Source organism: Sylvia atricapilla, chromosome 10 (assembly GCF_009819655.1).
Source record: "Sylvia atricapilla isolate bSylAtr1 chromosome 10, bSylAtr1.pri, whole genome shotgun sequence".
In the NCBI taxonomy this organism is placed as follows: domain Eukaryota; kingdom Metazoa; phylum Chordata; class Aves; order Passeriformes; family Sylviidae; genus Sylvia; species Sylvia atricapilla.
This window is the reverse complement of record NC_089149.1, coordinates 25,951,338-25,965,427: the sequence shown is the minus strand read 5'-3', so window position 1 is coordinate 25,965,427 and position 14,090 is coordinate 25,951,338. Positions and strand designations below refer to the sequence as shown.

Genomic DNA, 14,090 nt, shown 5'->3' with positions numbered 1-14,090 from the left:
TCCTGAGAGGGTTAGAAGTTATGCACTGTTTGTCAGATACTGCCTTGGTGTAGTGTTCCTATGCTTATAGATAAGTGGGTTACTTGCAGTTATTTACTGGGTTATGATATATAAAAGAATTACCAGAAAAATGTTTATTTTTGACTTAAGCTCTAGTATGTAGAATTTGGAATTCTGTTTAAAAGATACCCTAAAGAAATATTTTCTGTCCTAAACATGCTACAATAACAGGAATAATTTTCCCCAACATTAAAATGAGTATGTTTAGGAGGTTTTTCTGTACCCTTAATAATATGACATTCTTTCCCTATAAGTTATTAATAACTATTTATGTACTTGGCAATATGGTAATGATGTGATAAAGTGAATGCTTAGAAAATATTGAGATCTTTCTTATGGACACAGTAAACCCTGCTAGGGTTTAGGTAGCTTTATAGTAATCCCAGGTGGGACTAAAAGAGCTGGAACATTTTTGGATAGGACCAGTCTTTAAACTAAAAACGCTAATTAAAATTTTTATTTATAGATTTTTATTGCCTTGAAGTCAGCAGGGTCAGAAGAACAACTATTTCGGTCTGACTTAGGTTTTCTGGATAACCTTTTTCTCATTTCTGTGGTGGCTTGACCTTTTTCTATAATTTTCTTTCAGAAATACCGCTATCAGGACGAAGATACACCCCCACAGGAGCACAGCTCTCCACACATTGCCAATGAGGTGACGGGTCCAGAGCTGGTCCACGTATCAGAGAAGAATCTGTCACAGATTGAGAATGTCCATGGATTTGTTTCCCATTCTCATATTTCACCAGTAAAGGTAGGCATTTTTAAAGTTTACGAGTGAACTGTTCTGGTATGCTCCTCAGGAATTTAATTTTTGGGGCAAAAAAATGCACATGAAACACCTCTTTCTGTTTGTTATGGAACTGCTCATTTGTGAAATTTACTTTGTAGACATTAAGGCATTGACTTAGTTCCACACATTCTAACTAGATGTGCATGGTAGTAAAACGCCCAGAAAACAACTACAGGTTGTAGATTAAGATTTTGGATGTAGTTTTGAGGAACACTAGTTCCTGCTGTCGGTTTTGTTTTGGATTTTCAGTCAGAAACCTGTAGAGTCAATTCTGAGTTTGTTTCTAGTAGATATTTTAATTGAGTATCTATGTGCAGTATGTAATAAGACAAGTGCAATATGTCTCTGGAGTTTTTCAGCATGCAGCACCATTATTTTCAAGATGGCTTCAGTAACTTGAAGACAGATTGAAAGATTTAGACAACAAATTGAGTGTGAGGTTTGGGAGGGGGTAATAACAGGCAGTTTTATTTACTGTGTTAGTAGATAGATGCAGCTCAATCATGTTCTGGAGAGCACAGTGTTTTTATGTGTCAAACTAAATGCTGTTTTCTATAACATCTTTGAGTCTTTATGGCTGGTTTTGAGGTAAAAGTGGAGAAATGATTTGATACTGGGGGATGTTTGGGCTTTAGAGTGATGAGATGGGCTTACATTGGCTTATAGCTCGGTACTTTTAGCCTGAACTGTTTGTGTGTGATAGTGTCCTTTGTAACTGCAAAGAACAAATGTTGTTACACTGAGAGCTGCCCTGGGGACTTGGGGGTGCTGCTGGACGAGAGGATGGACATGATCCAACAATGTGCACTCACGGCCTGGAAAGGCAAACATGTTCTGGGCTGCATCCAAAGCAGAGTGGGCAGCACTGGGGGAGGGAATTCTGCCCCTCTGAACTGCTCTGCTGAGACCCCACGTGCCGTGTCCAGCTCTGGGGTCCTCAGCAAAAGGATGTGGACCTGTTGAGCAGGGCCAGAGGAGGGCACAAAAATCATCAGAGGCCTGGAGCACCTCTTCTGTGAAGACAGGCTGAGAGAGTTGGGGCCGTTCGTCCTGGAGGACAGGAGGCTCCATGGAGACCTTGGAGCCCCTTCCAGTACATTAAACAGCTGCAACAAAGCTGGAGAGGGAATTTTTGCAAGGTCGTGTTGTGATAGGACAAGATGGGGAATGGCTTCAAGCTGAAAGAGGGTAGGTTTAGATTAGATATTAGTAAGAAATTCATTCCCGTGAGTAATGAGGCCCTGGCACAGGCTGCCCAGAGAAGTGGTGGCTGCCCCATCCCTGGAAGTGTTCAAGGCCAGTTTGGATGGGGCTTTGAGCAACCTGGCCTAAGTGCAGAGTCTTCAAGACCATGGCAGGGAGTTTGATCTAGATGATCTTTAAGGCCCCTTCCAACCGAGACTATTCTATGGTATTTTAAGAAAAAAATGTTTTGAACCTAGTTATATTTCCATTTTTTTCAATTATGAAGAAAAATTTTGTTGAATGTATCACTACTTTATCATTGACTTGTGAGGACTCTGTAGAAGAACCAGCTGTAGTGTGTCAGTGCATTTAGTAATTGTTTTCTGGCTTTTCTTAAAGTCTTAAAATGTCCATGATGATACTGAACCAGTGATTTTTACTTACATCTCCATAATGAACTCCCAGTATTTTTCCATAGTCTTCAGCTAGACAAGGTGACTTCTTTAAGCCCTAATGAGTAACCTTTTAGAAGTGGGCTATATTGCCCTCTGAAGAGCCTTCTGAGAATACTCATGTGACAAAGCTTTCATTTTTGGGAATGGCTAGGCCTTCAAACTTTCCTTGCTTATGAAATTAGACACTCAATAACACACTTTCACATGCTTCATTCCCTGAATTGATTGATGTTTAGAAAGTAATGAAACAACTTTTATGTGCAACCATTAGAAATAAATAAAAAATCCTCTTCCTCTGAGGACTTAAGGTCAACTCTTTATTTACAAGCTTTTCCTAATTCCTGGAACAGTTAGTCTTGCCTTTTAGCAAGCATAAAGGGATCAAAAAAGCAAAGAGGGGAGCTCTAAAACTGTGGAAGAGAGAAAACTGTTCTTGAAATAGGATTATGCAGAACTGGGAATTAAGTATAGTTACAAAATATGCTAAGGCCTTTTCAAAATACTATGTGTCTTAGGCCTCTGAGGAGGATTGCTATTATCTGTCTCACATTGGTAAATCATCACTCAATAGGGAAGAACGTTCATCAGGGAAGTACTATCATTCAGTTTGTATTACCATTTTTAGCATGTATCTGATTATTTTCAGGTAACTGCTCTCTATTAATTTCAAAGCAATGTATGGTAAATTGAAGTTGTTCAAAGCTTTGTTTGTCTGAAAACTGGGGGGTGTGTTCCAGGTTTCAGTTGTTTACCAGCGATCTGTGTAGTTTTGAATTCTGATGCTAATTGATTGCCAGCTTCCTTCTCTCCTGAAGAAAAACCCCAAGGTTGCTGGTGTATTATTAGCATAGCTGGTCTGCTCTGCTTTTGGTCTGATGGTCTGCAAGGTGTTCATAGTTTTGGCATAGCTCTTGCTGGAGATCAATTTAGCAAAGACAGTTTTGATTTAAGAGTGCTTTGTGTGATTTATTTGGTAGATTGGCTTGTTGCACTGTACAAAGACCAGCTCTTCACTGGTATACAAGATTTCTGTCAGCTTTCTTCAACAGTGCGTTGCTTAAGGAAACTAAATGTGATAGAAAATATTGTGTTTAGGACATGAATAAAATAATAGGTTCAGTTTTTGTTTTAAATACAAGTGTTAAATACACTTAAAATTTCAAATACAGAGTTAGTGGTTTGAAGAGGTCACTGGTTTTATGATTATATGTTGCTTTTAAAGCAATGCTGCAAAGGCCGGTAGGATTGGATTTTGAGGAATACCTTCTATTACAGGAAGCTGTCTGGACTATGGAGCAATAATAATAATAGAAGAACAGAAGGGAAGGGAGATGCCCTCTCACAAGTTTGCATTTAGTTCTTGAGAGAAACTTTCAAGTACTCTATGACTTAAAATGTTTTTTATAACTTGCTTGGACAGGTGGATGTTATGTCAAAGAGTAGTTTCCAATGTCCAAAAATAAAAATGCGCATCTCAAATTTTTAGATTAAAGCTATTTATCAAATGTTAAGTAATGTAGTAAATGAAGGTGGTTTGTCTTCTTGACAGGGGAACGGGCTACCTCAGATTCAGATTGGGTTAAAATATTACGTATTTGCAGTATGCATAAAATAAGAGAGACTAGCTATACAGATTTGAAATTTAAGTAAGACTTCCAGATTGTGCCTTGTTAGAGTGGAGCTTTGTCAGTTTAAGAAGAAATGTTTGCTTCCTGTGTCTCAGGTAACAAAGAAGTAAACTTGGCCCAGGAGATTTTTGTGTCCTCTCTAATACTGTGGGAAATGGAATGCTAATGCTAATGCTGTAAACCTGCTTTTAAAGAAGTATTTAATAGTAGAGAATCATGAAGAAATAGTGAAAATGACCAGACTTCAAATCCTTCATGACTATTCTCCGCCAAAGGTTTTGAAGAATATTTTTCATGTAGATAGGCAGCTAGTACCAGAATTTCTTCAGGATGCGGTGTGGGGTTTTGTGATTCAGCCTGGAAAGGCTCCGGTGTGAGCTCCCGGGAGCTGGGAAATGCTCCTCTGCCCTGAGGATTGGCCGCGAGATGGCGATGCTAAACAGGTTTCCTTCCATGGGACACTGAATTTAGCGCTGTGCGCCAGGGAGATGGCAGCCCCTCGCAGTGACGGCTTTGGGGTAAAATATCGTGTTATTAAACAGCTCCAATCAAGTGTAATGTGTTACAGATATGATATGGTACCAAGCAAGCTTTGAACTGTGGAGTGCAGTTTTCTATCAAGGAAAAAAAGCTTTCAATACAGATTATTATAATCTGCTATGAAATAATGGGTCATGGTGCAATAAGACAAAAAACCAAAATCAATAATCTTTATTTAGAGAAACGTGGGCATGACAGATTATTTGATGTAGCATGGCAATTCAGTATTCAAGTGTAGAACCTGATTGGGGCTTCCCTGTATTTCTGCAATATGCTTGAGAATTGTGTGTTGGTATTTGGGACTAATATTTCACTGTTACTGCAGAAACTCTAAAGGAAACGTGTAATAATTTGTAACCTACTAAATATATCTTGTACTGGAAAAATATACCATGACTAGCATAGTAAATCTTTATCTTGGTCTGAAATAAATCCTTAATATTGCATATTCAATGCATTTCCATTATATCCATAATTCCCATTTGAAATTTGCGCAAGTTCTTAAAATTTTTTCAAAGTAGCTGATATGTTTACAAATGATATTATCATGTGGCTGCATGTGATAACAGGAAGCTAGACTTGGTTGAGAAAAGTCTCTGCCATTCTTTTTTCTTGATCAAATCTTGTTCAATGATCTGTCTCTGGAGATTTTCACCATAGCACCAATCTTCAAGGGGTTGAGGAAAGTGCCTGCACCTGGTTTGTTCCTTTCATGTGTCACAGATATGGACAGCTGAAAAGAAATGTTTTAGTTGGAAACACGGCTTTATTAGTCTAGTAAGGAGCCTAAAATTACTTATTCATGCTATAAATGAAAATTTAACTTACTGACTGAATCATACATCTATAATGAGCTAAAGACTTTCTACTGGTTGAATATTTGGTATCTCTAGAAGAGCTTGTCTCTAGAGATATCGGTGGAGTAGCAGACCACTCTAGGAATTATGAGAAGTATGTTTGGGTTGGTGGGGGAAGTCTTTAACTTGTAGTTCCATAATCATGGGCTCTTGTCTGTATTTGATGCACCACAGTTGGCCACTTTCCTGTCCTCACTGTTCCCAGGAATGGTCATCCCTGTACGGGGGACGCTGGGGACAGGCAGTGCAGGGATCCTTCCCCCTGCTCCTGCACAGACCTGTCATTCTGGCTGGGGCTGTTGTATTCTGCTACAGCACTTATGCTTCAGGTGATGCAGTAAAAATCCCAACTTCCCTTTACCAAAGGGAACATGTGGATTAATCTTGTTTATCCACTTAAAGCAGTTGGAGGACTCTTGTGGTTACATAAATATGTCAGTGAATAAAAGTATGACTTCATAATATTATGACATTAAATGCAAATGAGTTACTGTTTTCCTGTCTCTGAACAATGAAATGCTTCAGACTGAGGTGAAATACTGTTCCCCATGGAATAAAAGATTGAAGTTTTACCCCCAAATTCTAACCAAAGGAATCTTTTTGGCCAGATGAAGCACTCAGGGAATACCTTTGAAGCAGTAGCTGTGCCCAGTGAGTGTCCCTGTGCTTTATCTCCACTTACCCTCTGCAGTGTCAGATCTGGGAGAAAATATTCAGGTTCAGTTTGCATTGGAGTGCAAGTAGTCTTATTGGGATAAAAGCAGTAAGACAGAGATTACCTTCTTTGGCTCTGTGAACCTCTGCTGGAGCTCTGTTGGTGTATTGAGCAAGGAAGGATCACTCTACACCTTCGCTGTTCACTGCTGAGAGTGGCAGTAGGTTAGTTGGGCATTTTATTTGACCTAGTGCTGTGAGTGCCTGTAGAGTGAGAGGTATGTCCTTGAGCCTTTCCTCTCTTCTTGCTTAGAAGCAGCAGCTTGTGGTTTTGTGCCCCATATGCCGTGCTTTGTGGACACATAGTGTAAAAAAAGAAAAAAAAGACTAATAGTGGTACTCAAACCTTTGCCCAGGCTTTGTAGTCCTAGCAAAGCAGTTATGCTGGCTACATGCACTGTCTGTGAAATAAATACCTTGTGCCTACTCGGTGTATGCCTGCTTTTTTTCACATCTTTAGTGATCTTTGGAAAAGTATTTCCAGGACCTAATGATATTTAAGCTTAATGGTTTTAAATTAACCCTGATTTGAAACTGCTTATCTGTTAGTGTTGCAGTGCTATGTAATAGCCCACTTATCCTGACTGTGGTGTCACACGAATGAGATATGGCAAGGTGGCACTTGTTCTTAAAATAGCTTCCAGAAGGGAGAGGAGAAATTGGAACTTGCTCTCATTTCTGTACTGGCAAAACACAGTGAAACTGTTCTAAAGAGCAGAATCAATGAGCATGTGGAAAAATGAGAGATGAGAAAGCAATGAATGCATTGCAAAGAGAATTTCTGCTGCATAGATCTCCTAAAGCATGTGCTTAAAGATCATCTTGTTGATGTACGTTTTCTAGGTTTTCTTAGATGCACACAATAGGTGCACTCGAGAAGAGATTATGGAGAAACTTAAGCTGTCATGAAATAAAAAAAAAAAATTTGGGATTTAGTTGTTAAAAGAACCAAATCCAACAAACGAAAAGGCAACCAAACCAAAACAACAAAAGGGAAGTAAAAGGTGGGAAAGAAGATTGGTAATCGTGGATGGATGTTTCCAGAAGGATCTTGGAAGAAGCTGTGTTCTCATTGCATCATCTAGGAGGAATAAGAGCTCAGTGTTATAACAAATTAATGGAATAATCATCTCAATTTACAGTCAAAAAGGCAAATGGAATATATGGAATAAATCAGCAAAGCAAAAGGGAATTAAACTGCATTATCTTATCACTCCAGAAATCTGCACCATTCATTATCTTGATTAAGAAGGCAAATTTAGATACTCAAAGAAGAACAACAAGAATGGTCAGAGACTGAGGGCAGCTACTGTGGAATGAGGAATGAGCTAGTTTGACCCCTTTACCCTTTGGAGATACCAGTGAATCTAGGCAGTAAAGCTGAGTCTCTAAAATGATGAAAATGACTAGGGAATGGTTAGTTCAAAAATAAAAATTTATATTCAGAACTACAGATTAGCAGGTGATAGTTGTTTTATAGCCTGGGAACACAGTGATCTACAGTCAGCCTCTGACTTTGAAATAACCTTTCAACTGCTGGCAGTCTTTTGGTTTCTAGCTATACCAACCTAGGTATTACAGTGTACATTGCTTGTTTCTTCAACTTGCAGCAAGCACCTTTATTTAACTCATTCCCATTAAGCTGTATGGAGATAGCTGTTATATAAATGTGCATATTTACACATCCTTCCTTCAATGCTAACAATCTCCTTTCCATGTGAACCCGAATCTCGTGCCACTAATATTAATAGGTTTCCTTCTTTTTATCACCTGATGTATCTTCTCTCTAATCCTCTCTGTTTTCTCGAGTGCTCCCCCAGAAGTGGAGCTGCTGTTAAAACAGCCTTCTCTGTTAATTGAGAGGTCTTTTCTGCTCTTAGGAATTCTGATGGTCTTTATGTTTTGAATTGTGTGAGTTCAAGGTTAGCCAACAGTCAAAGTGATTGTAACTTCTTCTTTGCCTGTGAAGATTTTCTTGTCCTGCTCCAGTCTGAGTAGGTAGGTGAAGTTAACCAGAAGATTAAGATACTGTTTCCATTTAGAAATCAAAGATCAGTTGACATGTAATTTGCAAGTTGGGTTATGATTGTGAGAAGGTTGCAATCTGTTACTTTTTTCTAAATATAAAACTTTGTAAAGCGTTGCCATCTTCAGCAGAAAGGCATTGCTTCTGGGTGTTAGCAATATACATAGAATATTGGAAATCATAAAGAAAAACTTGAAGAAACTCTCAGGCATACTTATTTTTGGACTAGTATTGTGCTTAAGTGGTCATGTGAGAGGAGCTGTTATGCAGTCTTTAATTAAAATGCATTGTCCAATTTCTTGATAGATCACTGATTTTAAACTCCTGTGATTGAAGAATGTGTAAACGCATGCAAAGGTGTCAGTTTGTGTTTTATAGTAAGAAGCAGTTGACCAAGTCTGCCCAGTTCTCCATAAGGATCTTAATAAATTTTTGTCAACAGAGACAAGAAAGAAAAACCGTAACAGATGGACTGTGGATTAATCCAAACATTAGAACAGCCTAAGATACAGTAATCAACATCAAATCGTCCTAGAAAGGGGGTGCACTGTTTTCACCCAAGATTTTCCCATAGCTCTTGGTGCAGTTGGGTTCCTTTTGATGACTGAAGCAAGCCTCAGGAGACTTGCAGTAAACACAAGATGTTTTTGTCAGTCTGGCGGGCCAAAAGGATGGGCAGGAGGTTCATGAGCAGAGTGCGGAAGACCAGGCAGTTTAATCTGCCCAGATTGGTAGGTTGTCTGAGCTGTATTGTGAGTAATAAGGTAATGATCTTTTATATTACGTATTTGTACTAAAATTGATAGTTGTAGAATAATTGTGCTGGGATATGTTTGTTTATAAGTTGATTTCAGCAGAAAGATAGGTACTTTTTATTGATTATGTAAATGATGTTGGTCAAGAACTATCCTTCAGTCCTATCTGAACTAAAAGTTAAGATGAACTTTCTAGCATCTCTTAGCAAAAAGGGGTAACAATATTTTTTCTCCACAGTATTTGAGTTCTGAGCTCCTGGGCTTTGGCTTAGAATATTGCATATACTTGTTTATGAGACTTAGACTTATACCAGTAAAAGTTTGTTAAATCTAGAATTATGAAAAGTGTAAGAAAGAAACATGAGCTTGTATCTATGTTTTGAGTATTGCTTTTGTTCCCGTGCCTGAAGAGTTTAAGTTGCATAGTCTTATGTTTGAATGGCCAAGTTCTGAACATTTCTTTTGCCTCTCTTTTTGGTCAAAACCTAAATGATACTGAAAAGAAAATAAGCACCTGCCATTGTTTTAGGTAATTCTTGAATTTTCTCTGTTAAGACAATCAGGTTTTATCTTTTAGGGTCTGAGCTTTTTTAGCCAATACTCCATTTAGCCAAATGGTAATAAGACTAACATAAGACACTTTTCAAATGCTTCAGGGAGGCTGTTGGTTTTTGTTTAGAAAGGGTAATTAAGATAGAATTGCTGTTTCTGTTCACAATCAATTTTTGTTGCTATGCCTTTTTAATTGTAGGTGTGCATTCTGCTTATAAAGTTATACCCAGGAAACCTTTATCTGAGAGAATAAAATACAGCATTATGTCATGTTTTGACTTCTCAGCAAGCTGATAATACCAATTTACTTGGATAAAAAGACAGAGGAATTCTAGACTAAATATTTGATATTGATTTTTACATTTAGTGACCACTGTGATCTCTGTATCTTGTTAACGGAACTAGTAATGCTACTCTGCAGCCTCTATAAGGGCAGATGAATCCTCCAGTAAATTTCTTACCCTGTAGAGATATGTGTACTGAAGTAGAAATCTTAATTACGTGATGTTTTGTTTTGGGGTGGGAATCTTTTCAAACCTGCAAATTCTCAATTCTTGCTTAACAGTAAATAGTGGGTTTTGTTTTGTTTTAGTGTGTGGCTTTTTTTTTTTTTTTCCTTTGTTTTTAATTTTAGCCCCATCAGTTCAATACTCAGAATATGAAAAACGAGTGATGGAGGCTCTGTACTCCTTTCAGGACTTCCTGCAGTTTCCTGATGAGCTTCCCTGTTCTGCCTCCTGACTCTGGAGGCAATCATTCACAGATGCAATTCCAGCTGTGACATCTGTGTTCATTATTTTCCTTTCTCTGGATATTGCCTTTTCAATGCAAATAGAACTTTTTCCAGTTTCTAATTGTAGGTCTTTTACCCTCTGTTGAAATGCTCTTTGACTGGAATGAGCCCTTATTTTTACAGCCTCCCACTGTATTTTCAACTCTACCATTGACCATTTTTCTAATCTGGACTCATTTGTGCTATCCTGATTTTGTGCCAGAGCTATGCTTTCCCTTTATCTTCAGGTTGCTTTGTAACATGTAGAAATCAGGGTTTGTCTCCATCACCACAGCAGCAGCTCCTTCTACAAATAACTGCAACTCTATCTGCTTAGGCGTCAGCAGATCTTGCTCCATTTCACTGCATCCATATGGAGTGTAGGTGACACAGATTGCTGCCTTGCATCACCAGCGGGGTTGCATAACCTCTTCCTTAAGTACTTTTCTGGATTTCTCTCTCAATTGAAATTAAATCATCATTGCTTCACTTTCAGGAAGCTTTTTGTCCATGTGATGCTTTCCTGAAGTGCTGATTTCTAAAATCACTTTGTAATTGATGCCATAGTGGATTGTTGTCTGTGTGGGAGTCATCCTTGAAAGAAACTGCCTTGAAACACAGCAAACATCTTTTATCTTTAAGCAGATTGATATTATAGTAAAGAAACCCCTCTACTTTGTACATTTCTTGTCCATGTATTGTGGTGTTTTCTTCCAGAATTTTGAATAATATTCTTCCATGTGACTTTGTTTGGAGCCTACGGGGAGAAACAGAGAGAAAAATTAATTCTTGAAAAAGTCCTTTTGTATGTTAGCCAAATTCTTGTGCTCTAAGTTACTTAATAAACTGTGTAGCAGTGTTGACATTCAAGGCTATAGGTAGAAAATGATACAAAATATTTCCACCTGAGTCTTTTAAAAAGACTTAGAACTCAAAGCATGTCTTTTGTACCTTGTTCGAACACCTTCAGTCATAGCCAGAAATTAATCAATTTCTCTGCTAATAAACTCATAGCATTTTTCAGGCTAGGTATGGTTTTTTTGTGTCTGGAAAAAGATAGGGCTCAGGAAGTGCTGCAGTCTTCCTGTGAAGAAATTCCCATTATGAAAAGCTTGCCCATTTGGAAGGGTTGTTGTATCTCCTGTGTCTCAGGCATTCTCAACTGCCATTATCTATCTTATGCTCACAGCTTTAAGAACACTGCTCAAGTCAGTCCCAGTTTCATATGACTTAGTGATAAGCCATTGTATTTTATAAATATTAATAAAATCTGTCTGAAAGGTGTGCTCGTAATATTGGCATGTGGTGTGTTATTGAGCTGTACTGGTGAGTAGAAGTAAATGGTGCATTGATCTTGCTATGACAGATTTCAGTTAATGTCCTTCTTATTTCTGCTTGTAATAGAAGCTGGCAGGAAAAAAACTGTTGCTCAGAATAGGATAGGTGTCAGTAAGAATTTGTTAAACAGCAGATTATGTTGCACCTCAAAAAGTACATGAGGGAATTTGGTAACTCTGCTAAAATGCACATCATGACTCAGTGGATTTTTAGAATTACGTGACCGAAAGTTGTGGCCGTGTTGTAAGGATTTTTTCTGCTTTTATTTGGAGAGTTCTCTGCTTTTTGAAAATGTTTGCCCTGGTGCTGTGATCATGACTGTGGAAATATACCACAAATGTTTTTGATAACTTCTGGCTTTCCAGAGATGAGCTGGTATTGAAAGCTTGACATTTAACTGATTTCCAAAATAATTCCTCTGATGTGAGCTGGAGGACTTTTTTAAAAATAGTTGGCTATAAAAATTTGAATTGTGAGTTCTGTAAGGTACTTGAGTTTCGTACAATCTTTCAGATAATTATTCTGAATTCTTTTCTGCTATGAAGAGAGCAGAGAAAACTTATAACAGTAATACTTGGCATGTGCATGGGAGATCAAAATAATCTTACCAGAAAGTCATTAGTGAATAGTAAGAATTGTTTGTTTTGAATTATTTTTGTAATTTCAAGAAATAATGTCGAGTCAGAAAGATACGTATGTATTTATTGCTTTCATAATATGCTTACAGCAGTCACAGCAATTTGGGCATAGGTGTAATGAATGTGACATGTTATCCACAGATTAAAAATATTGTGGACTCGTAGTGTTTAATCTAGTCTCTGATTCTCTTGAGGGTTAAAAAACCCCCAAACCACAGTAGAACAACTTTGCTAGGCATCCTCTGATACACTAGACAATATGATTGTTTTGTGGCACTCTGATTCACTCCCTCAAGAGTTGTTTTACGAACAAAAAGCACGGAAAAACAAGAAGAAACCAGCAAAGAGTTGTTTCTTAAATATTTGTTTTGAACATGGTGTTAAAGTAATTTTGCTTTGTGGAATGTTTTCCTAAAGACAGAATCAGTGAATAGTGCAGCTCTGCTCTATAATTCCCTGTTTTGTTTGCTTCAGGTTCATAATTTATGCAAGCAAGGAAGCGAAAAGATGCTATTGGATATTTCTACTGGCAGTGATTGAAACTTGGTTATTTTTGATCTGTGCTTTCTCCACCCAGTAGCTGTTATCATCCACCACCATCCTCATAGCTGTGAATTTGTAACGTTGTACTCTACCTGCTACCCAGTTTCCCTTAAATATCGGTTGGCAGCTAGGAAGAGAAAGCAAGGTTTTCATCCTGTGCCTTCCGAAAAGGAAAAATAAGGAAAACCTTCGCTTGCTGCTTTCTTTTTTTCTTTTTAAATTTCTCAAGATTATACTCGTCATCGTAATCACAGGTAGAGAGGGAATGTAAGAGGTGAAAAGCCTTGGAAGAAAACCAGCATCAGCCAGCAAGAATTTTGTTTTCCTGGTTTGTAAACGATGCTGCTGTAATTCCATCTGCATTTTTTTTTCCCTGCTCATTCACCACTCAGCAGCTGGTAGGGAATTAAGACTGCCTGGCAACCACCTGCAGAGCTGCAGAGATGAATTACATTTTCGGAAATAACACACTCCTCTATTCTCGCGCCAGCCGAGGCAACGCTGGCTCCAGCCACAGCTCTGTAGGCCCCAAACAGAAGCAGTGGGCAAAGAAAGGCTCAACAGATGAGTTACGGGCTGAGCCTTCCCGGTGGCAGCAGATAGTGGCGTTTTTCACTCGGAGACATGGCTTCATTGACTGCATTTCTGTTGCTGCCAGCTCCACCCAGGTAATATGCCTCATGTTAAAGTGATCGTGTCTGCGTGTTTGCTGATTACTTGCTAGGCAGAAAGAGCAATTATTTATATATGCGTGATTTCGTATAATCTCTTATTTATGAACGGCGTTTTCTGTCTGCTTTCATTTTCATATTTTAAAGAGCTCTGTATAATTTCAAGCATTAAAGCATGAAAATGGAAACACTAAATGAGGTCTGATTTTTATTTATTTTGCAAGTGATGAGCCTCCAGCAATTTTAAATATGAGATATCCTAATGAAACAGTAAAATATTGAAAATGTAGTTTGCATTCTGCTGCTTAGCTCTGAAGGGCAATAACGTAGTTAAGAAATATCAATTCCATAGCTCTAGCAAGATGTCAATTCAAATGGTCTATGTATTTAATGGTTAAGGAATTTTATCTAAAGAATTAGATAATTTAAAGCCTTAACTCTAGGTAAAACAACAAATTCAATTCTGTAACAGCTTTCTAGGTTTTTTGACTACTAATAAGACACAGATGAAGGATTGTCTCCCTTACATACAGGGTGTATATTCAGTAGTGCAGTCTGTAAGA

General features: G+C 38.1%; 1 protein-coding gene across 14 annotated transcripts in view; it reads left to right on the top strand.

Moving 5' to 3' along the window:
- Positions 1 to 14,090, top strand: part of DLG1 (discs large MAGUK scaffold protein 1) — a 145,014-nt gene that overhangs the window by 52,105 nt on the left and 78,819 nt on the right. For all 14 annotated transcript variants that reach the window (XM_066326390.1, XM_066326393.1, XM_066326394.1 and 11 more), the window contains one exon: positions 650 to 814. In XM_066326390.1, coding sequence (XP_066182487.1) covers positions 650 to 814 — 165 coding nt within the window. The remainder of the gene's footprint in view (positions 1 to 649; positions 815 to 14,090) is intronic.